General features: G+C 35.7%; 2 protein-coding genes across 8 annotated transcripts in view; one reads left to right on the forward strand and one right to left on the reverse strand.

The window, feature by feature from the left end:
• Window positions 1–13,196, forward strand: part of XPA (XPA, DNA damage recognition and repair factor) — a 79,020-nt gene extending 65,824 nt beyond the window's left edge. For 3 of the 5 annotated variants that reach the window (XM_036217803.1, XM_016146277.2, XM_036217804.1), the window contains exons 5-6: window positions 1,109–1,226; window positions 7,837–13,196. In XM_036217803.1, coding sequence (XP_036073696.1) covers window positions 1,109–1,226; window positions 7,837–7,985 — 267 coding nt within the window. In that variant the 3' untranslated portion in view covers window positions 7,986–13,196. Of the gene's footprint in view, window positions 1–1,108; window positions 1,227–7,790 lie in introns of all 5 variants that reach the window. The other 2 variants (XR_004949986.1, XM_016146278.2) reach the window with 2 other exon arrangements.
• The window catches only part of NCBP1 (nuclear cap binding protein subunit 1), a 35,662-nt gene continuing 19,477 nt past the window's right edge, over window positions 10,921–27,105 (reverse strand). For 2 of the 3 annotated variants that reach the window (XM_016146271.2, XM_036217799.1), the window contains 12 exons: window positions 27,017–27,081; window positions 25,540–25,602; window positions 25,212–25,286; window positions 23,418–23,521; window positions 21,030–21,152; window positions 19,774–19,876; window positions 18,890–18,983; window positions 18,098–18,201; window positions 16,101–16,215; window positions 13,235–13,363; window positions 12,731–12,844; window positions 10,925–11,437 (listed from right to left, as the gene is read on the reverse strand). In XM_016146271.2, the coding sequence (XP_016001757.1) occupies window positions 11,324–11,437; window positions 12,731–12,844; window positions 13,235–13,363; window positions 16,101–16,215; window positions 18,098–18,201; window positions 18,890–18,983; window positions 19,774–19,876; window positions 21,030–21,152; window positions 23,418–23,521; window positions 25,212–25,286; window positions 25,540–25,602; window positions 27,017–27,081 (1,203 nt within the window). In that variant the 3' untranslated portion in view covers window positions 10,925–11,323. Of the gene's footprint in view, window positions 11,438–12,730; window positions 12,845–13,234; window positions 13,364–16,100; window positions 16,216–18,097; window positions 18,202–18,889; window positions 18,984–19,773; window positions 19,877–21,029; window positions 21,153–23,417; window positions 23,522–25,211; window positions 25,287–25,539; window positions 25,603–27,016; window positions 27,082–27,105 lie in introns of all 3 variants that reach the window. The other variant, XM_016146270.2, reaches the window with a different exon arrangement.

Here is a 27,105-nt window from a genome sequence, read left to right on the forward strand (position 1 = left end):
TATTGATCACCATTATTTTATGTATTATTAAAAAGGAAAATACTATTTAAACCGAACCTAATGTTTTCTTCCCACTTGGTGCTTTTATTTTATACTTATTGAACTAGGGTTGTTAGACTTACTATAGTTTTTTGCTATATATGATGCTTGTGTGAACATAAAAAGGAAAAGGCAAGAACGACAGTTTTATTAAGGTATTCCTAACCTTCTTTGTATTGAGAATCCAATTCTTCTGAACCACTTTAGACTCAGAGTTGTTAAAGTACTGTTAAGCACTTTGGTGATGCAGCATTTTCAGAGATGTTAAATTTTGGAAAATGTGATGTTTTGGAACTTTTGAAATGAGAATATGTCATTTTATTAAGAAGAAATTTGTATTTGGCTACATTGATTGCTATTTTGGCCCCCTTAACACGTTGTGAGATATCCTGAGTATAATTCTTCATGTGTATATTATTTCTCCTAAATGTAAATAAATTTTATAAAGAGTAAAGATATGTAACCCAGAGTTTAAAACTAGAATATTTTTCTCCTAAATGTAAATAAATTTTATAAAGAGTAAAGATATGTAACCCAGAGTTTAAAACTAGAATATTTTTAAAGTCATTCAGCTGCCAGAGTTTTTAAAAACGCATATCTAAAGATCAGAAGTTAGTCAAGTAGATGGCAACTATTATTGATTCTGGAGGAGAAGAGTAGTAGTGATTGATTTTCTGTGCTAGGGGATTTTTGGAGATTACCTCATACTTAGCTCTCATGTGGCTAATTGGTCAGTAAATTTTGGGAGGTGAGCCTGCCAAAACTCATTAGACTTACCGACTACATGTACTTCTATTGATTGATGTGAAAAAGCTGAATTTAGAGAAACAGTTAAAGTCAGAGGACAACTTTTCTGTTTATAAGCTAATTCAGCATACATTTACTGCGGGTTTCATAGGTTTAAGACAGGTATTAATAGAGTCGTTTCTTGTCAATATTTAAAATCTTTTAAATTGTAAATATTTATAAAATTGTATTCAGATCATTCTTAGGTGCCTGGGGACTTAGTAATTCTAACATTTTATAACGCTGAATCACAACTAATTTAAATATGGATTCTGTGTTGTAGATTGAGAAGAGGGCTCTTGAAGTTTGGGGAAGTCAGGAAGCATTAGAAGAAGCCAAGGAAGTTCGACAGAAAAACCGAGAAAAAATGAAACAGAAGAAGTTTGATAAAAAAGTAAAAGGTAAGTGGCTACATTTATATCATCAAGGACTGTATTTTACTGCTTTGCAAAAAGCCTTTAAGTTCTTCCTTTTTAAAGATAGAACGTCACCAGTAGATTGGAATGTGTTTTGTCATAGATTGAAGAAAGAAAATTTAGTTTGCCCGTAGTAGGTTAGTGTTTGAGACTCTCAGTCTACACCTCACAGTACTGCAATTCTAAAAAGCACATAGCCTTCATCTTAATGTGAATCATCATGTTTTATACAGGAATGATGGTAGGATCAGCAGTGATTCCCAGTCAAAGATTTGGCATTGGTTTAATCTTAAACATGATCAACAGGATTATAAAAAGCAAAGATAATCCACCAGCAAACTTCTCTAGTTTCTTAAAATGAAAAAATTATGGCTAAGTCTTAGTCATCCAACTTAACAGCTAGGAGGGTTCTTCTAATGTCAGCTAGTCTAATCACTTTTATTTTGTATGTGGATAAGAGAGAAAGGTAGAGTTACCTGTTACATAGATGATTATTAGAGAGTGAGAACTGGTACCAGGCTTTCATGACTAAAAGTCTACATTGGTACATTCATTCCTCTGTCCATACATCTGTCTATCCATGCGACTATCTATTCTTTGGTCCATTATCTCTTTGACCATGCATCCATCCGTGTATGCACATGTGCATGAGTCTGTTCACCTATCCATCCGTCCATCCATCCATCCAATAATAAGCGTCAGCTATGTTGCATGCACTGTGTTAACATAAATGCTGGAGTCAAACAGTTGTCAAAAGAGAAAGACCGGTAAACTTAAAATCATAACAGAGTGTGATAAGTACTATGATAGTGATGAACGTAGGGTGCTACGCAAGAGAACGAAGAGCACTTTTTGCTATATCACAATCCCTAAAATGAGTTTAAAAAGTATGCACACAGTAATTGTAGAGTCCCAGTGTGTTGTAAAGTATATATAGATAGCACATATTTTATATATACAGGGTTATACATATACTAAATTGATCCATTTAAAATGAGTCTCTTTGCCATAATAAATAATTTTGCTTATGTTTTAAGAATTTAGAAGAGGTTTTAAAGGGTGACTGAAGATACCTGAGATGCCTTAAAAACAAAAAAGCAAAAATGATGTACTGTAAGGCTGCTTTGTTACTTCTTATTGTGAGGGGCTAGGATACCCCCTCCTTTTATTACAAAGCTAATTTATTTGCAATGCAGAAAAGTTAGAAAACTACAAAGAACTTCTATGATTCTACTACCCAGAGGCAATCATTAGTAACATTTTAAGGTCTGTTTTTCCAGTTTTCTATGCATAAACATTTTAAAAATATTTTTTTTATAAAAATGGGAACACTTTGATATTTATGAAGTTTATCAAAAGTTTATCAAGACAAATAACCCCATTATAAACATCTTTGTATAGATTATAGTTATCAATTCTAGAATCAGAGGGAAAGCACACTTTTATGACTTTGTAGAGAGGTTTCTTATTGCAAAGTGCCATAGAAGAACATTTCACTGAAGATGCTTCCTTAAATTAGCCACTGCTGTACCAGTCTTCAAAAATTCCTGCAAGGACCAGTTGAGAGGATTTGGAAAGATTTCTTTTGAATTTGGTCCTTTAATCTTTTCAATGTTTTACCATAGCCCTTTCTTTCTTCCAACATCAAGGATTGCATTGAAGGATAAAGTAATTAAAGGCATATTAAGGGATATGAAAGAAGAGGGCATATCTAAAAACTCATCACATGTTAGCCTAGGGTTTTTTTTAACCTCGTTACCTGACTCATCTCACTTCTCTCTCCTACCTCCTTAAACCCCTTTCCTGATGTTATTTTAGTGCAGACAATAATATATGTTGTAGGAATTAGAAATTTGTACCTGCAAATTGGTGAAATATTTTCAAAAGGTGTTCTATCTGTAATGTTTTTCTTAGATACTATTTCCGTAGTATGGTCTAGATATCTAAAGGTGACTAAATATTTATAATTTGACTAACAAAGATTATGGCATCAGTTTCATTTCATTATGCTTTATAAAATTCTATTAACATAATTCTGGATTATTTAAATATTAGTATGAATAGAACATTTCTTTTAAGATTTACACAATTTTCATAGGTATTCTTTAAAAGAAGTAAAAGCTCAAATATAATTGGCTGTTTTTCCTCACCGTATTAAATTCCTGTATTAATCATCAGTTAACTACTGTTGATTTTTCTTAAAGAGTTCAAATTTGTCCTGAATTTTTTTTTTTGACCTCTTAAGACTTCTTTAATTCAGTTCATTTCTTATTTGGATGAAGAATGTCTTTTGAGGAAATTTTCCCAAGTGGTTACATGAGTTCCAAGTCCCTACAAATCTAAGAATGTTTCTCTGTTTCTTTTGCATAAGAAAACCTAAGTTTTCTCTCCCTCATATAAACATTACTCCATTGTCTCCTGGTGTTTAATGTGCAGAGGTCAATGTGATGCCTCCTTTAATTATGGCTTCTTCTTGTTGATTTACTTTAGAGGTTGGTGGATATGCTCCTGTCCTCCTGACTAGGCCACAAGGGGCTGAGAGTGGAGTAGACACAGTAGAGATTAGAAACAAGGAGCTTGCTGTGCAGTTTGTTCAGAAGGCTCAGGACAGAGAGGAATAGAAGGAAGTCAAAAAGTTTTTTAGTTGAAAAGAACTTGGAACCTGGTTCCTCTTGGTCTTCTGATTTTGATCCACAAAGAAGCTGACACAAAATTTACTTCTTTATGGAAAGGTAAGAGATTACATTTACCTGCTTTTGGAATACAAAATTCTGCTTTAGCAGTTTGAAAAATAATTGATCTTACTACAGAAGACTATTAAAAGTATAGATAGTATAAGGTATTTATAAATATAGACAAGGCGAAAAACAAATATTTTGTCAGCAAGTTCAAATTGTTATAGATCGTTGATCCAAGAAAGCAGAAGTAGAAATGGTATTATTGCTGCTCAGTGTAAGTGGTTTTCAGAAAATGTAGTATACGTCAGCCTTGATATTGGATGGAACTTTCAGTTGGTACAGATACACAGAATGTTTTGGGTTTACATGCATCCTTTCTACAAATAAGGTGGAAGTAAGGCTTTTCTTTAAAGTTATACTCAGCTTCCTCTTACATAGTACTGGTAGTGGTTAGCCTCCTAAAAAGAAAAAAAGGAAAGTTAATCTTCATTGTTTGTTACTATGCACTTTGCCCCCAAAAGAGTAGGTAAGAAAATCTCATCTTCGGACCCTTGCATTCGTGGACATTTTACATGTTGGGCCTGCGGTTATATGTGACTTTTCGGGCTTCTCTCAGGGGAATGTGAAGAACACAAGTCCCTATTATTTGGCTTCAGTTTATGGAAGACAAAATAAGAGCAAAACTTCACATGTTTTGTCATTTCCTTCTGACTTTTTCTCTAGTTAACAAGGCGCATCGCACCGTATGTCAAAACTTCCTGCCTCCCCATCCAGATTTTTAAAGTATGTGGTCTCCATCAGCTATGTATAAGTTTACCTCATAAGCAGTATTGGGCTTTTTTGAATACAGGCTGCCTCTTTTTGGAAAATAAATGCAAGTTTTAGAGTGGTATTAATTTTTCATTGCAACAAGGATTTAGGGAAAAATGTCTTTGGGTAAAAAGAATAAGCAGTCCCTGAAGATATCAGTAGCAAAATTGAACATTTTATGAACATTTCATGAACATTTCAATATCTAGTTGAGGTAGTCCACAGCTTTTTGTGTTGTGAAATTCAAGGCCAATGGGACTAGGAGGTTGTATCGTGATAAAGCACTTGTTTTGTTTTCTGGCTTTAATTGGGCATTTCAGTGCTGCTAGGTCCATCCCCTCTCACCTCACCTTCAAGGTTTCCTCAGCTCTCAAGGCCTATCAGATCTTTTTCCCATTCTTGTAAAGTCTCGAACCTTTCTGCCATCCTCTTCTCATCCTCAGCAGTAAATAACTGATCTCAACCTTCTAAAGTTTTAAGTTGCTTAAATGAAGTAACGTGAAAAACGAATTGTTAATTCAAACAAATTTTTATTTCACCAGATGTTGGCGGTTTGTCATGTATGCTTTTTTCTCTCACACATATACATATATTTTACTGAACTGTTTAAGAGTTACTTGGAGACATTGCAATTCATATTCAGTACTTCATGTTATTTCCTAAAAATGACATTCTTCTACATAACTAAAAAACAGTGATCATACTCAATAAATTTAACATTAAAGCTCTTTTCTAGTATATATCTATATCTTTCTCCAGTTGTTCCACTGTCCTTTCTAGCTTTTTAGCTGTTTGGTCCAAAGGCCAATCAAGGATGATGCATATCTATAGCCTCTTTTAGTTCCTCAATCTTTTTATTTTTCACGACATTGACACTTTTGAGTCCAGGCCACCTGTTTTGTGGAATGGCCCTCAATTTGGATTTATTAGCAGCTTGTTTCCTCATGATTAGATTCAGGTCAAACATCTTTGGTAGGATACTTCCTAGGTGATGGTGTCGAGTGCGTCACATCAGGAGACATACCAGTTCTCTTCTAAGAGTGATATGCAGCTGATTGCTTGGTTAAAACAGCATCTGCCAGATTTCACCGTTGTAAAGGTTCCCTTTCTCCTTTGTAATTAAATAGGAAACCTGTGGGGTGACTCTTTAACACTGTGAACATCTTATTCCTTAAGTTCCACTCAGTGTTTTCAGTACATGGGCATGATTCCTGCTTGAGTCAGTTATTATTAGGCTAGATATAAATGGTGATTTTCTATTTTTGTTATTTTTCTATAATTATTCGGCTTCTTTTAGAAGAGCTCTTTTTAGTACCATTTGAATTTATGGATTCTTATTATCAAATCAGTGTGGCAGTCCATTCCTATCATTATTCATTTTGATTCTCATATTGTCTCAAATTTGGCCAGTGGAAGCCCCTTCAAGCTAGCTCCTGTTTTTTCTTTTTTATAAAGAATTACAAACTTACATAAAATTGCAGGAATAGTAAAAAGGACACCCATATATTCTTTACCTAGATTTACCTATTGTTAACACTTTATGCCATTTGCATCATTTGCATTCTTATCTATAAACATTTTTTTCTGTACCATTTAAGGTGCATGCATCATCACTCTTTACCCCTAAATAGTACAATGTAGATTCCCTAAGAATAGGACTGTTCTTTTACCAAAAAAAAAAAAAAAAAAAGTATAGTGTTGATATTTTTGTCACCCATATTCTAGTTGTTAGCTGACCCAGTAATGTCTTGTATGATTTTTCATTCTAGTGCAGGATCCAGTCTAGTAGGCGACATCTTCCTATCACTTGAAACCATGAGGCATCTCTGTAGTTCTGGTCAGCATATCATTTCCTTCATTTTTAGTTTAGAAAATGTCCAGAAGTAAAATAAAATAAAAGGATAGAGGGCATTTCATGTATATCTAGAAAAATTCGGGTTCTTTAGAATGAGATGATACAGGAATAAAGACTAGAGTTTGGCTAGCTGTTTGACTTTGGGCACAGTTCCTATTAATTTCTCTGTGCCTTAGTTTTCTCATATACAAAATTGAGATGATAGTTGGACTTATCTTAAAGGACTGTGAGGATTAAATGTCTATAAAAGTGCTTAGAGCAGTCAGTGCCTAATATGTTTGCTTATCCTTATAAAGGCTGAAAATACAAAGATTCAAGTAGCATTTTGATATCATAGATCTAAAATGGAGAAAACGTGATAACATGGTGTGAGTTGATTTTTATGGTTGTTATAAAAGATAACATCGTACTCTTCCTTAGATTATATCAAAGAGTGCCTGGCTTGATGGATCATTGGTCAGATTAGGAAAAATGTTAACAACTAGCGTTTTTAAATTATTAAGCTAGAAACTGAGGAGTTATTAGCATGTTGATTTACAGTTAACACTAAGAATTTGGTTTCTTCAGGTAATATGCTATATGAACTTTTAAAATGCGATTGACTTAGTTACATTTCAAAGCATCTAACATTTTCTTTGTAAAATGTCTCTGACTTTGCTCAGTTTTCCTACCTGCAAAATAAAATGAAGTAAAATAAAAACTCTTGTTCTTTCTAACTTTAATAGGCTGTGATTCTTATGATTGTACTTTGCAATAGTTATTAGCAGTTTCTCTCCTAAAATATTGCTCATTTTATAGACTTAAGATCAACTGACCAAAGCAGTTTTTCTAAGATGAAACATTAGCATAGTATCAGAGCTTTTGGCTTTCCAGTTTTCTTGCAGGCAAAGCTTGCCTTGCCTCTTATAGTAGTTCCTGACTTAGATGGAGCTTAAAAATGTTCCTTGTCCTCAGTCATCCCACCTGACCCCCTTTCCTGCTGTGGTATCCTGATTCCGTCAGCAGTTGCTTGAACAAACCATTCTTTACTCTTTTTTTTTTTTTTTTTTTGCTAACACACTCCATTTCTAAATCTCCCATTTCATACTCCAACAATGACTTTTCACAGGCTAACCTGGTAAGTTTATATAATCAATTTGGATGTTATAAAGTTAAGGTAAATCATACTTGGTTTAAACATATGTACATGCAAAATGGTTTTTTCAGGTTTCAGCTGAATAGCACCACTGAAAACTGGCCTTTTCCTTCTTAGAATTACGACGAGCAGTAAGAAGCAGTGTTTGGAAAAGGGAAACAGCTGCTCACCAACATGAGTATGGACCAGAAGAAAGCCTAGAAGATGACATGTACCGGAAGACTTGTACTGTGTGTGGCCATGAACTGACATATGAGAAAATGTGATTTTTAGTTGTGATGTTTGACGGTTTTATATTTAAAGGAAATTTAGATCAGGCTTGTTTAAAATTCACCAAAAAAGTCTTCAGAGATAAATTAAACACTTGAATAAATAATACTTCAGTAATAAGTATGTATCGTATGGCTTAAGAGCAAGTCCATTAAGGTCCAGCAGGTCTGGTTGTGGGTGAAATACTGGTTCTGTGATTGTTTTTTCTGCAACAGGGATGGGAGCCGAGTGGTATACAGTAGGTTCGAAAGTCTTAGGTTACAGCTAAAGTCGAGAAATAAGAAACCAAGGGAAACCCTAGATTGGGATAGGAGGAAGAGCTTGTAGTAAAGGCAGAAGCTGGCTGAACTGGATTCTTATCTCAGGAAAGGACAGGGATGGTGGTATTCCCTGTGCCCAGAGGCTGGGTCAGGACTTCTAGACTGTTTCTGTCCCCAAGTAAGGGAGCAGGGCACTATACTGCTGGGACAAGTCCTGACAGCAGGAATAAACAGTGAGTTGTAGGAGTCTGATCATGTTTTCTTTATCTGTAGGGTTTACTGCTATAAGCCCTAATGTGTCTAGATAGGCCTTTTCAAATCTGAATTAAAATGGAAAAATGGAAAAACAGCTGTATTGTTGATTGATCAAAGAAGGTACTTACAGTAAGTTTATCATAACTTGCACTTACCATGGACCAGGCAAGCACTATGCTAAGTGCCTTACAGGTAATTTTCATTTAATCCTGGGCGAGAAGGCATCTGGCTCCTGTGTTTATTTGCCATTTGGAAAGGAAGTGATAACCTACAACCTGTTATCACCCCAAACATCTGGATCCAAGTCAAAATTTCCTCTATTAAAAGGATTACAAGGTACTTAAAACTGTTAAGAGGATCTGATCTCATGTGGTTGATAGGCTCTGTGCATTATTCAAGTTAAGATAAACTGAGTACTTTTAAGTTCTTTGACATAACTTTTTATCCTACTGCTACAAATAGTTTATACATTTTCATTTTTCTTTCTAGATCAACTCTTGGAGATTAAGCAAAAGTCAAAACAAGTCAAACCCAAAGAGGCTTGAGACTATAATTACTAATTGTTCTCTGTATAAGTATTCAATACAGAAATGTTTAATATATTGTGTTGATTTTCTTTTTTTTTTGCTTCTGAACCAACAGCAATACCTTCCTGGGACTACCCCCCCCTCCCCCCAAAAAAAGAAAAGTCCAGCTTGATGACAACAGAGTAACTAGGGGTTCAGGCTGCTGACAACATGTATCTGCATTGAGATAAAGAGCCCTTGAGCCACATGGATTTAGGTTCAAATTCCACTTACTAGCTGTGGACCTTGGGTAAGTTACTCCATGGGCCTGTTTGTTTTTTAGCTGTCAGATGGGTATAATAATCCATCTCTTAACTGTTATGAGGATTAAGTATGGTGACTATGTGGAATCTGGAACATAACAGCCACCCATTAATGAGCACATTGTCATCAAGACCAGTGTAGTTACAGGTTTGTCACTCTGTCTTCATCAATTTAAGACAGTTCTGGTATCCAGATATTATTGATAGCCAGATCTGCTCTATCCAGGTTGTCAAGTTCTTTCTTCATCTTTCATATTCTGGTACAATTATAAGTTATACAGTAATTACTTTCCAGGAAAAACAAATGAACTTATCTTCATATGAACCACTCCTTGAATAATTAATTCTTGAAGGGAGATTTAGAATCAAGGAAAACAAAGTATATGTTCACTTTGACAAATGTATGGTAAATGGCATCACTACAACTTAATACTGACTTATTTCAAGGTATGATGTACAGTGACATGCCATTCTTGCCTATGTGAGCTTCACTAGTGGGGAAAGCAGCTGCTGAAAACAACTGCTAAATGTTTGCTGTTGTAATTTTATTCAGAATTCAATCTCTAGTTCAGTTTTTCCATATAGTTGGTGCCAGACTGGGACAGAGCAGGGTCACATCAGTGAACAGTTGTTAGAAGCAGCTATTACATGAGAGGATTTAAGAGAAAGGAAATAAAAACCTAGAAATTCCTCTAGAATTTGGATCAAGTATAATTACCCAAACTTTGCAATACAAGAAGGAACAGTATAAACAAAGAATGTTTAACCAAGAATCTGGGTTGTAGTCCCTTTTTTGGCTAGTGACTTCCCATGCAACTTAATCTTGTGAATAATTATTAAAAAGTGGTATTCAAAAATCCTAGGAATTCCCACCTACCAAGTAGACTGTATTCTGTAGCCACTAAATGTACGGTAAACCAGAGACCATATATTAATATTGAAAATGCTTAATGCAGCCTATACTTTAAACACTGTAATAAGTTAAAAGATACCTATGTTGTACAAGTGCACAAAAATACTACCAGTAGTGGGGGTTATTGGTAAATTTTTTCTAAGGTTTAATGAAAAAAGTCTTAAAGATTCTAGGAATTTGGAATGTCAGATAATTCTTTATACTTCTGCATTATTTTACAGTGTGTTCACATCTTAGTGAAGCCTCAAGACCATATAGGAAACAGGCTCAGGAACTAGTAGTACTTAGACCAGGTTCCATAGAAACAAAATCCATACCTACTCTAACTCCAAGTATAGTTTTAGCCAGCCTAGCTACTTCTAGAGGAGACGACCAAGGGGCTCTAAGATAATGGTTCCCAAACTTGTCCGCACATTGGAATCACTTGGGGAGCCGTAAGAACTACCAATGATGTCTCTTCCACCTCCAGAGACTGTGGTTTAAAAAATTTTAAAGGTTCTCAGGTGATTTATGTTCAGACAAATTTGGAAACTGCTATTCTAATGACTTTTTAAAAATTAGTATCTTAAAATACTACAATTAAGAAAAACGAGAAAATTTCAAGTGGAGAGAAGTGTATCTTCAGTAAGAAATCACTAGTTTTAAAGTAGACTGATGATAAATCATGAAATACCAAAGTTTAAAAAACAGTTTTATTTTGGCCATGTTAGGTTATCCATGAGCTGTGAAAAGCTATGTATGCTACTTGATAAACCCATCAGTTCTATATACTACTTTGTAAGCTTGACCTCTAGTGTTTCAGACCTCAAATCAGTTACCTTTTGTGCCTTAAGGAGAAAAAAATAGAAAAGTTGTATCTGTCACATATATCCTATGGTTATCACATTGTCACCGGGAAATATACTTTTTAGGGGTGATTTAACAGGTAATCAATGCCAGATTCTTTACTGCCCTTCCCATTTCCTTTAGTAAGTGAAAGGATGCTACAAGAAAGCAAGCATTCAAACCATCAAAAATAAGACAAATTATTTTGAGATATTTTTTAAAAAATCTTGACATGAGGGGGAAACATGACCATTAGGCCTGCAGGGCACAGAACTGCTGGAACACAGCCAGGATATGAGGATCTAATTCAGCAGTGAAGAGCAAGTTCTCCAGGGTCACCATGTACTGTTGGATTATTTGGTGATGCTGTGGACACAGAAAAGGGAGTATTTAGGTCTGGAAAAGATCACATGAGTAATCTTAGAGAAAATTCCCCTCGGCAGCCCACCCACATTGTTGAATAAGATGTCGGGGGAAAAAGCGGTTATGCTGATGGGAATAATAGGCCCCTGAAATGCCCCAACATTAAGAAAATGTAGAGGGAAATAAGGAAAAAAGTATGTTCAATAACTTAAATCCAGTTCTGAGCAGCTTCTATGTAAATGCAATTCATGCTTTAAGGCAGTGGCAGCAGTATCCGCTGCTACTGCTATTACAGGCGTGGTTAAGCTGGGTCTCTCCCTAATAAAGAGAAAACACAGGTATGATTTTTAAAGTAGCCTAGACAGGGACTAATCTAGGAAGAATTTTAAACAAAAAGGGAAAGGTGGCATGTTACAAGAAAGAATAGCACAGTTGCTATTTGCTACTGTTTAAGGTTAAAACCATGATTTTGACATGAAAATGTTGGAATCACTTCCCTTTTTTGGTTACATTAAAATATCTCTTTGCAAAAGGGGGAAAAAACCCCCCCCAGATTGCTGGCTAATCTCTTAAGTACTGCACAAAATGAGAAACTAAGTTATCTTTTAAAAATAGCTCATCTGTCTTATTGAAAATTAGAGACTTGCTGAGCCTAAGTGGAATCGGAGTGTCAGAAAATGAAATAATCTCTGTGTGCACTTGTATAAATAACTTGAATATACTCAAATCCTTAGAGAATTAGGAGCTGTTTTAATTGGAAATAACTAAAAAAAAAAAAAAAAAAATCTAGAGAATATCTGGAGGCTTAAAGAACTTCTTTTCTTTGTATGATTTCTAATTTAATTCTTTTCTAGGATAAACAAGGGATGTTTGTTAGTGTCTGAAGATGCAAAGAATTAGTTTGACTCTCCTACCAATCTTTAGCTTAAATTTGGCGGTGAGTAGGTATTGCATTTTGCTTTCTAGAAAGACCTCAGGAAATTTACTCTTGCTTCTGGGGGTACTGTTTATCATCTGAACATTAGATTTAAGGACCTTTATAAATGTAATTATTGTTCCTTGAGCATTTTTTTCCCTCTACATTTTGTATTACAGGTAGGCTTTTTAACAGAGAAATCTGAGTGATATAGAACCAATTTAAGCCTAAATATTCTGATGAGCAACAGTAGGAACAAATGAAAATGAATTAAAAGGCCTACAGGTGCTATAACCTGACAGATTCAGTGATTTTGCAGAATAGAATATCTGTGGCTGTGAATAGTGATGTTTATTATCTAATCAGAATTGCCCACAAACCTGTAAGAAGATCTGCTGTAGCCTCTCTATACAGTTCTTATACCATGGTGTTAATACACTGGTCCCTTCAGTTTCACATCGTACTAAGTGCTCGGTCAAGATCATGATAAACCGCTGGAAAGGGAGTACAAAGTTAAAGAGGTGTTAGAGAGTGAATTCTTCAGAAACAATCACAAGGTATTGCTTCTTTCACTGTGTGTTCCTAACTTTTGATAATACTGTCAGTCTAATGTGAGGAAGTGCATCCTTTTTGGAAGACAATGACCTAAATGATCAACAACTGGTACTTGACAGAAACATTCTCATTTTATATTTAAAGCATGGAGAAATGCTCAGTAAACAGTGCAGTTTGGAGGTATATGTGGTTACCTCCAAATAGTGAACTTTCAATTTACCTTATAAATTCTTATATTTTTTAACCTTGTATAAATATGTTTTATAATTAAAAATAAAATTTTAAAACAAATTGCTTTTCTTTTATATCAGTGACCCAAGCCACAATACCTGAAATATGACAAGGAAGAGGTTCTTTTGTTCACTCTGAGCTGATTCCACTTTTTCCTGCAGTCTTTCTATTTGTTCTTCAAGAGCCCCGTCTTTCCTGTCACTGCTTCTGTCATCATCATCACTTCGCTACAGAATGCAAAGGAACAAAAAGACAATGCCATTTAGAATCCCAATGTACTGAATCCCTTCAAGTAAGGGGAAGGATTTTATCGTCTGGTTAAATGCTATTTGAAGACTTGTATTCTGTAGGGAAAGTACTCCACCACCTCAAACATGCATACATCTAAAAGTGGCACTTGTCTTAGGTAATGGCAGTGGACGTGTTTGCTAGAAAGCAGACACTGAGGGAAATGTTACATCTATTCTGCCTATCACAGTAGCCACTAGTTCAGGGAGGAAATGTATATCGCATTTTCTCTTTCATTTAAAATGAAAATAGCTTTGAGCACTGGAAAATATAGTTGATTCTTATTATTCATCATTGTTATATTTTCTAGCCACTGCTCCTAGGGGAAATAGAGGGTTAGGTTCTTGAGAAAGCCTCTTGTCACATTTTTACAAACTGATAAATATATAATCTTGTTTTATGTGTTTCTATTTCAAGATACTTAATATATATGTCTTACAAATAATTATACGCAGTACTTCTTTATACTAAAATACTAGCTGAGAAGGATTTAACATTTTCCTGATCCTCAGTAATGTGACTGTAAATTTCTTTGGCTTTCAGCCTCATAAGAATGCTATCTGCTATACTTTTTTAAAAATTGGGTCATCATCTCAAATCCGTAAATTTAGCTACTTTTCCATCTTTTCCATAGCTTTATCACACACTACAGATTTTACTTTAAAACCTGATAGATGAACCTCACCTACAGATTATTGAATTTCCTCTTCCTTTTTCTGGGTGTATATTGTTGATTTATGAACGCTTGAACTCAGGACCAACAACAGTAGAACTCATGCCTGGACACAGCTTTACTATAGCACATTTTTCCTGTCAGGCACATCATGGCCTTGTGCCTAGGAATGCTAGATAGCTCTTCAGTCGTATGCTAGGAGGCTATTTAAAATAGTGAAATCAACAACAAGAAGCCCACACACAATGTGAAAACAAAAAGCAGAAGCATGAAAAACATGGCACTAAATACACCACATGAAACTGAAACAAGAAGGCAAAGTATTGCCTTGTTCAACCTCACCTGGAACAAGCCCACTGGGCAACTTAAAATTTTCACTGCTCTGCCTATGCGAATGACGGGGAAAGCACCATGAGTACTGATTTGGGGATTGTCAATAAATTTAAGTAGGCGAGCTTGTAAAAATAGAACCTGCAGATAATAAGGACAGATAGTATATTCTTCTACCTCCACTATTCTTGTATTCAACAAAGTAAACAAAGTAGATGACCAGTGAAAAACTCAACAGTGCTCTCCAGTCATTAATAACTGACCATTTCAGCAATAACAACAGACAGCCTGCTAATCCTTCACTCCCAATGGGACCATACAAAAAAACTGGGCAGGTTCTTAGGTAGCCCAAGAGCCATAGGTTGCTCATCCTTGCAATAATTTAGAACTGACACGTAATAATTTACAGCAGGTTAAGACTACTGGCAGTGATGGGCTCAATATACCTGCTAACACTTGCAGCTCACCCTGAAGAACTTGGAGCATTCGTTTAAGTGGTTTTTATTTTTTAAAGGTGGAAGAAAATCAAGGCATGATGACAAATAAGGAAATAGGCTGAAAAGTTACGTGACTTGCCCAGTGTCACACAGCCAGCAAGTGGCAGAGCCAGAACCTGCTCCAACTGAGTTCTATATTAAGGTCCTTTTAGCAAGAAGGTAGGCATCGCCAAACCTAGAAAGCCTATTTCTTTCCAGATAACACTCCATTGGTCAGGCCCTACCTATGAGCCTCTTCCACTATCTAAGCAAAATTATCAGAACCCCCAACTCTTACAGAATTCTCCTTTTATATCCAATACATCACTGTTATGAGGTCTGCCGTATTATGTTCTAGGCTACTGAGTATAAATGTCTTTTCCCAATATCACACCAAGGCAAAGTTCTAGAGTACCACTGCCCAACAGACCACCTACAATGAGGGAAATGTTACATCTATATTGCCTATCACAATAGCCACTAGTCACACATGACTGTTGAGCACTAGAAATGTGGTTAGTGTGGCTAAAGAAATGAATTTTAGATTCTATTTTATTTTAAAGTTACATGTGGCTAGTGGTTACCATATGACACCACATACCTAGAGAACGTTAGGGCCTGAGGGAAAGTTTCTGGAGTTTGACAGACCTGGGTCAGATCCTACCTCTGTCACTTATTAGCCATGTAACTCTGAAAGTTATTTAACTTCTCTGAGCCTCAAATTATACTTGTTAAACCTTACAGTATTTTAGGTCAGTGTGTTTAAATACATTTATATTTACATATATATGTATATCTATATGGAGATTATAAAAGCCCTTGAACATCTTTAGCTTCATTAAATTTGTTTTCACCTTCTACTCTGGTAAATATGTATACTGGAAAACACCATCATGAAGAATACCAGTACTGTTATCACAGAATACAGCCACTCACTGCTTCTTCCCAACGTGGCAAAGTACTAAACTTAATAGAAGTACAACAGTCGTCTTTCTTCCTCTTCAGCCCTGCCCTCCTTCCCTTTTGCGAGTGGCAAACATGAAGCTGGTGACCTATGGAAAGTAAGGTCTGTGGCTTCCTAAACAAGTCCTTCCTCTTCCTCTATTTCTACAAATAGCTCTGCATAATTTGGCCTCAGAAAAAATAGGCTCCCATGACGGTAATAAACATTCTTCTATGAATTGACACAAGACTTACCCGTTTGTGTTGCCTTGCGAGTTTCTCTTTAGCTTCTTCCAGCTCTTTCTGGATCTTCAGAACATGTTTGTTCATTTTTCGAATTGTGGAGTGCAACATTTCCCAAACAAACAATCTTAAAGGAAAATGGCATTTGGTTACTACTATATGCTAAAGTACACATATAAAAAAGAAGGCATCTCACTTTTATAATTTACTCATTTTTAAATTTCTATCTTTTTTATTTGTTTTCTTTTATAACCTACTCATTCTTAACGTCTGGTATAGTCTTCCACTCTTTAGGCAGAACTCGTATCACATCTCCAGCAACACTACCTGTTAGATTCCGGTGAGCTTCCTGAAGGCAGTCCTGGGTCTTGTCATTTTTATTTCCATTCCCTACTAGGTACACATTGAAGGTACGTATACATATTCATTGAAATAAAATGACAAACTATAAAAAACGTTAACAATAAAAGTACATGTTTTCTAAATTTAAACGCTAAGCATTGGAATTTTCTTGAAATGGAAACCTAATCTGAGGCTTATCTTACATTCTTAATACTATTTAGTATACACAGGGCCAATTTTCTTGGAACATTTAAGAAACTCATTAGTTGATAAAAAGCTATCAACGGCCAGGTTTTTAAGAATAAGATTAAGTATTTAAATTCCAGCTACCTTAACAGCAAATTGCTGAAGTTCCAGTGCTTTAAAATGTTTGTTGCATAAATATTTTTTTAAAAAGTGCTAACTGCTTTTCTGTGTATAAAGTAGGTCTCCTAACCCCAAGATAGCATAGAAGAGAACTTCCTTCTACAAATTTTGACCTGGATGATAGTTTAAGTGGAAGACAGTAAAACAATCTGTTTATAAAACTCAAAGTCAGAAATGTTGGCGGACAGGATAAAATAGAGTAATGCTGCAAGGGGCGGTCAGAGAAGGCTTTGCAGTTAGAACAGCTGCGCTTGATGTTAAAGAACAGCAGCTCTGGAGCAACCTCCCCAGTCACGAACGCCTGTGTTTCAACTCTGGCTCTGCACTCAGCTGTGTGACTCTGGCCAAGCTACTTAAGCACTCTGCAACATTTTTCTATTTTGTAAAATACAGACGATAATGTAACCCCATCAACGGTGGTGGTGTGAGGAGTAAATGAGTTGCAAATGTAAATCACGCAGGACAATGGCTAGTGCATATCAGGGTGACCAGTTTTCTGAGTTTGCAAATCTGAGACTTTCTTTTGCTTTCATTTGTGAAAGCCAATTTAGCTAGTATGATAATCTTAGATTGACCCTTTCACCCTAAGAACTCAGTTTATTCAGACCAGGGTCCTCTGCCAGAAACAATGAAGAGGACAAATGTTGTAATGAATTTTTAAGCCTTTGCAAGTATTTCTCTTTTGTTTCCTGTTTTGTGTCAACTCCTACCATTCTGGTCCTGATCAGTTATAAAGACTGGGGACTTAACTTCATGGATAAGAACCAAGTTTAAGGAAGTCTCTTTCTTTAGGGGGAATGGGTCTAGAGTAATCTTCTGCATTAAGTCTAGGATTTTTTATGACTGAGGTGAGACGTCCCTTCACCAGAGGCATCTAGGTGCCCATCAGGCTTTCCTCAATGTCTCCAAGGATGTTATACTAAATCTACTGTGACTAGTTTCTCCCAGTTTCTAGTGTGCATTCAGGTCCCCAAATGGAGATGGCACTCTTCTCCATGTCCCATTGGCTGAGACCTTGACACACAACCTGACTTCCTCTCCTAAGAGTCCAGATCCTTATTAGCAATTTTACTTAACTGGTTGAATCCTGATTCAACTTACATGTGTGCCCCTATGAGATACTGTGACCTGACTGGCTATTTCCTTTGTCCCAGTATCTCTGTCAAGTCTAATCCTATCAGACTGGATCATCAGCATTGTAACATCGACCTGGTTTAGACCAAAATTTGAAGCTCATGTATCAGAAACCACACAAAAACAATTGTTAGAGAATATGAACTTTGTAAAATAATTCATATTACCTAGTAAAGTCACGAGATAGTTCTGAAGAGAAGATCCAATTTGCTACTGCAGCACAGTCGACAATCTGTGTACGAATCATCTTATCTACAAGTACAGCAATCATCTACAATGCGAGAAGAATTATTAGGGTAAACCACACTTATGCGTAGGCCACATAATCCCACTGCTACAAAGTAAAATAGGAGGCTTGTGAATTCATTTTCAGTGGCTTTGGAATGATCAATTTGACCAGTAAGTCTTAAAGATTTATTCTGCTCTCTGCTTGGCTCTGGTACTCATAAGAATACTATAAAGACTGAGTAAAGACTGAGCAAAAAGAAAACCTCTGAATGGTAACAACTTAAAAGAAAATTTTAGATAATAGATACAAAAATATACAATTTCCATTGAAACTAAAATTTAAAAATCTAGTATTATCATAAAGTCCTAAACTTATTCTGAAATTTAATGTCTCTTTATAACATATGGTATAAAAACAATATACTGAGGTTCAGAAATCTGGAGCTTATTTATGGAAATTGGGTAGACTAAATAATTGCTTCCTACCCAACTAGTAGACTTTATAAACAGGTATTTAAAATGTGTTAAGATATTATTATCCCAAACCAAATCATACTTGCTCTTTTAAAGAATGAATCAAACATTACTTCCACAGCACTAAAAAAAATTAAAGTTAAAACCATTCTAATAGGCAGAGTCAAATTTAATGTTCCACAAACTAAAAGAATGGTAATAATGCCCTATTTTTATATGTATACAATTAGAGCCTCAACACTTCAATTAGTTTTTACCTGTGGATGGTTTCTCCAGACCTCAAACATAACTCTTAGAACATGTAACTTTCCTTCATCACTTTCAGCTAGGGTTTTGAAGACTTCATGAAACCTTTTGATGGGGGGAAAAACAGCATATATAAACTTATTTGTTAAGCATTTTAACGTTTCAAAGCCTGTTCAATGTTACTTAATTTATAGTGCAATATATAAAATGCAAAATAACCAAATGTTAACCATTAAGAATATAAAAGGTATGATTAGGAATTCATAATTTGTATGGAATTTGTCACAAAATCTTAAGACACTTAAAATGTACTATTTTTAGCCCACTTCAATTTAATGTGTATCTACGAATAGGTGAGGGCTAAGGGACTGTCTCCAAACATGGGTGATGTATTCTGACTATATTTTCTGTGGAAACCCTGCAAGTAACACGGAGACGTGGAAGTAGAGATGGGCTGGGGAGCCCAGTTTCTCTACTTGGCTGGAGGAATATCTATGTTCTATTTCTTCAGATGCCAACCTTTGGGTGGCTCCCCTAAACTGTAGTCGGCTCTCATTTCTGCTTCCCTTCCTTCAGGAAGATGCCTAGACAGGGTAGGAGCTTCTTGACTGTATATATGACTGTCCTATGGACTCAAGTTTTTCACTGGTTTCTCTAAAGGTCTACATGAAAAAATATATATTCCATGTATATATGCAAACTGTACATAGACCGACAGAGCCATAGGACAAGGATTTTAGCTACTGCAAACCAAAACCCACTGCATCAAATTACATAATACTATTATTAAGATCTTCATATTCAACAATTTTAGGTAAACATTACTGTATCGTTTGTATTCACCAAGCAAAGTTCTAAACCCTAAAGAAAGGGTGTGTGTTCTTATTGCACTTACTTTGCAAGAGCACTAAAGGAGTGGCTGAACGATTTGGCTGCCAAGTGTAGCAGAGTCTGCATAAAGACCTCTATTTTCAATGGGTTAAAGCTGAATCCTTCATCTGAAAATATTCCACAGTAAAATAGGAAAATGTAAGTATAGCAATTCCTTGGTCCCTCATCTAAAATGCTCAACAGATGGCATGTTCACTTCCAAATACTAAGACATTCATGTAACATCTCTGAGTACTAAGAGATGATAAAAAGACCATCACTGATTTCAATACTCAGAAAACTAAACTCAGTCTTAATTCTTATTTTTTGGAGAGTTTCTCTAATTCTATGTGATCCACTTCTTTTACAAATACCACAGAGATTTCTTTGTTCATCTCTCTATATATGTAGTGGCAAGATAACAAATATATTAATACAAAATAACAGTAAACCCTTAACATTTAAGTCTATGTTCTAAGATGTCTGACGATGCCTAAATTTAATACCACCATTTTGACTTATGCTTTCTAATTATATTTTCTCTAAAAACATAAGTTTCTTAGAAAAATCCGAACAAAATCCCAGTAATAAATAACCCAAAGACCATTAATATTTTATTTTTAATTAAGTCTTTTTTCTATGCACACATCCTTGTGAATGGATCTAACAACAAAAACAACTTTTCCTGAAATGGTTACCCAGTTGTCCCAGTAGACTTTCATCTGTTTTACTTATTTGTCTCTTTCTTGTGCCAATACTGCATTGTTTTAGTTACTTTTCAATCTATGTTTTATATAAAGCAAGTCCTTCTCAACACTTTTTGTCTTATCCATTTATTGATTCAGGTAAACATATAAATCACTTTTCCCATTTTCTCACTCTTACCCAGAAAAAAATCAAGGGATTTTGGTTGAAATTACATGGTATGTACTCGATGTTAAGGTACTCAGTCAATGTTAAACATTATTATAATAGTTTAATTTGAAGGAAAACATCCAATTTTATAATACATGAAGTCTTCCTATTCAGGAACCTCTAATGCAAAAGCAGGGAATGCTTAAATTTTTTTGAATGATAACAGTATATTTTACTTTGTGTATATAGTTTACATACTTAATGGGGATGTTAGGATCTTTTTACATAAGGGAGAAAATACCTCGGTTCTAGGAATTTACAGGCCGAATAGACCAAATGAATACATTGCTTTATGAGCATCCAATACATTTATGCTTTAACTTGGCTTATACATAGTTCCACTCAAGAAATATTTCATTCCCTTACCATCGTCGTCATCCTGGTTAGGATTTGGTACGTCTTTCAGAATGCTGAAGATTTCATCATTGGTTGCTTTACTTTTAAAGGCAACAGCTAAGCAGAGGGCAACCGAATGTCCGGGAAGAGAATCTAACCACAGAACGGGGTGAGGGTAGATCAGGTTTTAAGACTATTCTTACAAATAGTTTAATAACTGAGAAACTTAAGAAAAGGTTCTTTTCTTTCAAAATATAAGATTTATCCCAAGATCACTATTTAATTGGTATAAGGATAACCACATGTGAAAGTTTAATAGGTCAATGGCTTTTCACCTAAAATAAGGCATGAGATAATTCTCACTTCAATACTTAAGAACACCTAGCTAATTGAAATTCAAAGTACAAGGGGTGTTGTGTCGCTCTTCCTCTGGGGTGGACGTGCAGGGAAATGTGAATATAGTTACAAGTGTCCTTTGACAGTCCTCAAATCCTTAGGCTTCTATAAGCTGAAAAGCCGACAGTGTATTTCTCTTTCATTTTTGCCAATTTCCCTTCCACCTCCCCTCCTTTTCTGAGGTAGTGAAAACTAAGTTTGAATTTGAATAAGGTGAAGGCTATCGACATAAGATAGTTTGGCTTTTTTCCTTTTCTGAGTCCATACACTTGAATCTACCTAAACCAGATGCCCATGTACTGTGACTCCACATATTTATTACTGGTTACTATCTGTTGAGTCCTTCTTGTGTAAAATTTGTGTTAGTATATACTATAAGGCATCACCAGAGCAATCAGAAATCTACTTTTAATGTAAGGTAAACAGGTAACAAGGCGATCCTGACAGAATATGAGTTACTAAGCACTTGGAATTAATAAAATCAATTACAATAGGTCACACATACTGTGTGCTTTTTCCTTGAAGGTGGGAGAGAAAATAAGGGACAAAAAAAGAACCCCTGCCACTGAGGAGTCTACCTACATCCTAGCTGGGGAACCAAGATTCACACAGAGAGCAGCCAGAGAGCAACACAAAACTGGCTTGCCAAGGCTGAGAAATGTTACAGGAAGGAGTCTTTGAGAACTGCATCTTTTGGGCCAGACCCTTGAGAAAACAGGGACCGGATAGAGAACGGGCTTTCCAAGCCTGGGGAAAACCAAGGCAAAACCAAGAACCAAGAGGATGGCCAAAAAAAAAAGCAGGAAGTGGGCCTAGCTATAGTAGAGGTCCATGGGGAGAAGAAATGACTAATAACAAAGCAGGAACGACTGTGAGGAGGGCCTTAAATGTTAGGCTGGGCTGTTTCTATGGGGGGAAAAAGCAAGCTCGACATTCAACGGAAGTTTGAGCTCTGTGATAGCAAAGACTGTATCTTATAGTTCTGAGCCAGTACGGGGCAGAGCTCAAAACCTGGCACCTCTAAGTCCTCATCAAGTTTTGCTGTTTAAGGAAAGCACAGTAGTTAAGAGAGTGGCTGCTCAGCCAGTAAGCCTGGGTTTGCATCTGGGTTCTATACTCAGAAGCAATCTCACTAGGGCTTTACCTCTTTGAAGCCATTTCCTCATTGTAAAATTGGTATAACATATCTATTTCTGAGTTGTTTTAAAGATTAAGTGATATAATAACAGGAAATGTACTTAACACTGGGACCATCTGACTTAATTTCAAGGAAAACAGATGTAGTCTGAGGTGTAGGTGGAGAATCAGGAGTGCAATATGAGAAGGCAAGGGAGAAGAACAAGTTTCAAAATACAAAAAACCTACACAACAGGAAATGGAAGGCTCAGCGAGGAGCCACATTTACAGCTATCTGAAAAGACTAACTTGGAAAAACTCCCCACCCAACATTCTACCAGTGATCACCAAGGTATACTTTACCTTCATTAAGTGTAAAGCACAAAATGATATATCAAATTATAGTCCCTCTGATCTATACTGCAATGTCAGAAATGATGCGACCAAAGAGTAAGAAATCCACGTTTAAAAATTTACTTCTAAAGGCATATTGCTGGTCAAAATATAGTTTAAGTGCACCCATGTTCCCATGCCTGAAATAATATCAGGTGATAATCAATTCAAGTAATTTCTATCACTATGACAAACGCACATTCCCATTTTAGTAAGTTCTAGCTATAAATTCATCTCGTTATGCTTAGTAGCATATTTACAACAATGTCATGGATATAATATTATGAACAACATTGAAAGAAAAAAATTACAAGCCAGTAATAACTAAGTAGATCACAGTGAATCTTGAAAATGACAGGGTAAATAAAATAGTGGCTAGTAACAGATGACCTTTCAAACAGAGAAAATATCAGCCCAAGAAAAGAAAAAGTTCACTTTCTCCACCTTAAATAATTGACATCAGAGAATATTTGCATTGATAGTTTTTGAAGACAAAAGGATTTTATCACTTACTGCTGCTTTCGTCTCCATACTTGTAAATGCAGGTTGGGTTTGCAGGACATAGAGCTGAGAAGGTAGGAGGAACAATATCTAATATACGCTGATGGTAAGACAACCTACAAGACAAATAAGAGCCTCAGAAAATACCGTTCATCAGTTCCATTCGTCAGTAACATCTAACTTACCGAGAAAGTCACAATCTCCAACATCCTACATTCAGCTGACAACCAAGAAATAAAGAAGAAAACTAGTCCTTTAAGCTTTGTCTATGGCAGCAGAGTAAAACTCAGACCTTTTTCAGAACTTACTAGTTTGCACTGAGGTGTGGGCCACTGGGTCCACCAGCCTGGTGGCCAAATATGTGGGATGGTGACGGTGGGTGGAGGAGACAGTCTCTGTGTTTGGGAGAACTGATTGCACTGTAGCAAATAAAAATACACTGAGGCTAATGGGAATCTCATTTCTGAAAAGGTATCTGGGAACCATGGCAAAGGGGAAGACTAGAAAAAATGAGATTCGTGTTGGAATTGGAAGGACAGGTGAATATAAAAATACTTCTAGATCTGTATGTGTGTGCATATATTCACTATCTTTATCCATCCAGAGGGCTTAGAACTAATGACATTCTACTAGCGATAAGCCTATCAAGTGTCCAGATCTTGATTCCGAAATACCCATACTCCACTACTAGAAACTTGGGCTCCTTGAATAAAGAATAAAGATGATTCCAGAGGATGGGGAAGAAAATGCAAGATGAGCCTGGAAAACCTTGTGCCAGAAATAAGGAAAAGCTCAATGAATGGAGGAGACATTAAAAAGAAAGAAAAAAGGACAAGGCAGCCACAATGTGCTCCCAATGGACAAATCAGAGACAATCTGGGTATCAAAATAAAAAATGGCAGTTAACGGACTATAACCCACTGAATGAAATAGAAACCTATTAGTCTCTACTAATACATAAACACAGGAATAAATGGGTGAAAAAAAGGAAGCTCTTACAGTAGAATGCCAACAAATGTAGAAAGAATAATGGAAAAAGAGAAACATCACTTGGTAATCGTCAGAGTGGTGGCAGATTTTTTTAAAAGTAGGACTTATTAGTGGTGCCTGGATGAAGACTAGTATATGAATGCACCTTAGAATGTCTCCTACAAAATAATCCATTACAAGGGGAAAAATGGTAAACTGAAGGTGGAGAGACCTGGCAGACACTGACATGACCAGGTAGTCAAGGCTGACATCTCCAGTAGTAGGGTTCAGGTGCCTCTCGATGTTATGCACCAACAATGCAAGACTTGAGTCTGGTCATGAGGCCATAGCAGGGCAACCCGAGAAAGGCCTAGATTCTTTAAAACTGAAAAAGACATGAACAGTAGAGAAAGAAAAATAACTGTTCGAGACTGAGGAAGTGGAAGAGAATGACAACTAAAAGCTACATGTGTTCCTGGATAGGATTTGGACCAAAAAGAAAAAAGACATTGTTGGGATGGCTGGCTACATTTCAGCAGTATGTGTGAACTATGTGGTAGTATGCTGTACCATCTTTGAAATTATTTCAAAGTACATCTGACCAAAAAACAAAACCAAACCAAAACTTTTTGGCTTAATTTACATAGAATCCAAATGTCATGGTTGTCCAATTTTTTCAGCTCGAATCTTGATTAAAAAGTAACAAGGAAGAGAGGCAGGTGCTTGGATTTTAAAAATGATATTCTGGACATATATCACAAATGCAGAGAAGAGAAAACTCCTTCTACACAAATTAAGAGACCTAAGCTAAAGAGAAAATACAAAGAACTTACTTACCTCATACATTTTTCTAGAACTTCTCTTACAAACTTTGGTTTAGGACTTTCAGGATCTTGAGTAAGACAATCTGACCTAATGAGGAAATGTAGTTTCGTAAGTTCTTTAACAGAATCTGTACTTATTCTAACTTGTACTTAGCTACAAATAGTTTCCTTCTACCTAAATTATTTCATTTGTATGTATAAATCACAAAAAAGAAAAACTAAGTAATTCAGACCATGAAGACTGCTTTTATGTTATAGTTTTGAATATTAACAGGATTCACTTACTTTATTTATTACAGTAGTCTGCAGAAAAAGGAAAGATAAAATGTAACACCACTTACCAATCTTCCCAGCTCCAACGGAATTGGAAGTTACTTAGATGATGGGAAAACCAATTAATAAACCTATACAGAGAAGTGAAGGCAGGGGACAGAAAAAGACAAATGGTTGCAGTTTATACCAGGTTCCTTTGTAATCCTTCAGATAAGTAAAACCCTATTTTATAGTGAAGCGAAAGAGCACATACCCCTACTACCCCTACCTACAGCTGTATCTTCTGCCACTTTTCTTACCCGTTTTTCTGCAAATGCTGTAACTCATCTTCTACTTCAAAAAATAAATTTCCTACCTCACTGCTTCTAAAAGTGTTATCGTTTTTAAGTAAATAATAGATACAATCTGAATGCCTGTTTTGTGCCAGGCACCTTATGTTTACATAATTTAATTCTCAAAATAACATCTAAGGAATGCATTATTTTCCCTATTTAACAGACAGTGAAACGAAGGCAAAAAAAAAAAAAAATTAAAGAAACTGCAGCTAAAACATTTTATAAATGACAGAGCTGAATGAAGTTATCCCACTGTGCCCTTTTCACCACAAACAAAATATACCATTGCAGCCTTCTTTCCCCTAAAATTACACCTGATCTAACTAGACAGGGATCACATTAGTATACTGTAGAATGCTGTGAAGTTGGTAAGAGCCCAATAACTATTGTTAAACAAATGGTATAATTGGGATGCCCAACATAACTGGTAATTTTATTAGACTAGAGAAAAAAATTTGAAGACAACATTTTTAAGGCATGTCCCTTATGTAGCTATAATTTTGATCATTGAAATTAATCAAGATAAAAAATCGATAACATACAACAGCCCTTACCAATAATTTTCAGATATGGAATTTGAACTATGGACATGAAAGGCCCTGGAAACTGGAGAAATATTCAGTATCTGTTGATCTGACTTGGGAAACCGAAAGACGTAAGAAGGAATACCAGCTAAGAAAGGTGGTATATAGACCTCATCCAAAAGCAGGCAGTGGGCATGCAATTACCACAGCTATAAAAATCCAATATGGTCTTTTATTTAAACAGTCTTGAAGCTGTAGTTATGTAGAAGCTAATTACTTTAGAAGTAGACACTATAAACAAAAGTACATACATATGTTTATACATGATAAATAAATATTAGACTCTGCTTCTACATAGGGGTTAGCATAAAGCTTATTTTTAAAAGTTTACATACCCAATTACAGAGGGAAAAGTATGACTATAGCAAAGCACCAAAAAAGTAAACAATGAATGGAATTGAAGAACACTCCGGTATCATATCATACTGAAAGTTAGATTAGAAAGTGTAATGATACATTACAACAAGTATGAGTTTTATTTTTATACGAAGGATTATTTTGGGGAGGCAAGAAAGAAAAATCAACTTGAAAGTTCTTAAAAAGGCAAATGTTTTGCTGATCAAATCATTCTATTAAGTACAGGGAGTAGAAGCTGCTAACAACCAGTACAGAAATGAGGTGATTACCTGTCTACACAGGTAGTATTCATTGTGTCCAAACGCATATATAGCATTTCAGTTGCCTGTGCAAGCTGTGAATGTGATAAGGAAAGTAT

Source organism: Rousettus aegyptiacus, unplaced genomic scaffold, assembly GCF_014176215.1.
Source record: "Rousettus aegyptiacus isolate mRouAeg1 unplaced genomic scaffold, mRouAeg1.p scaffold_m13_p_3, whole genome shotgun sequence".
Classification (NCBI taxonomy): Eukaryota; Metazoa; Chordata; class Mammalia; order Chiroptera; family Pteropodidae; genus Rousettus; species Rousettus aegyptiacus.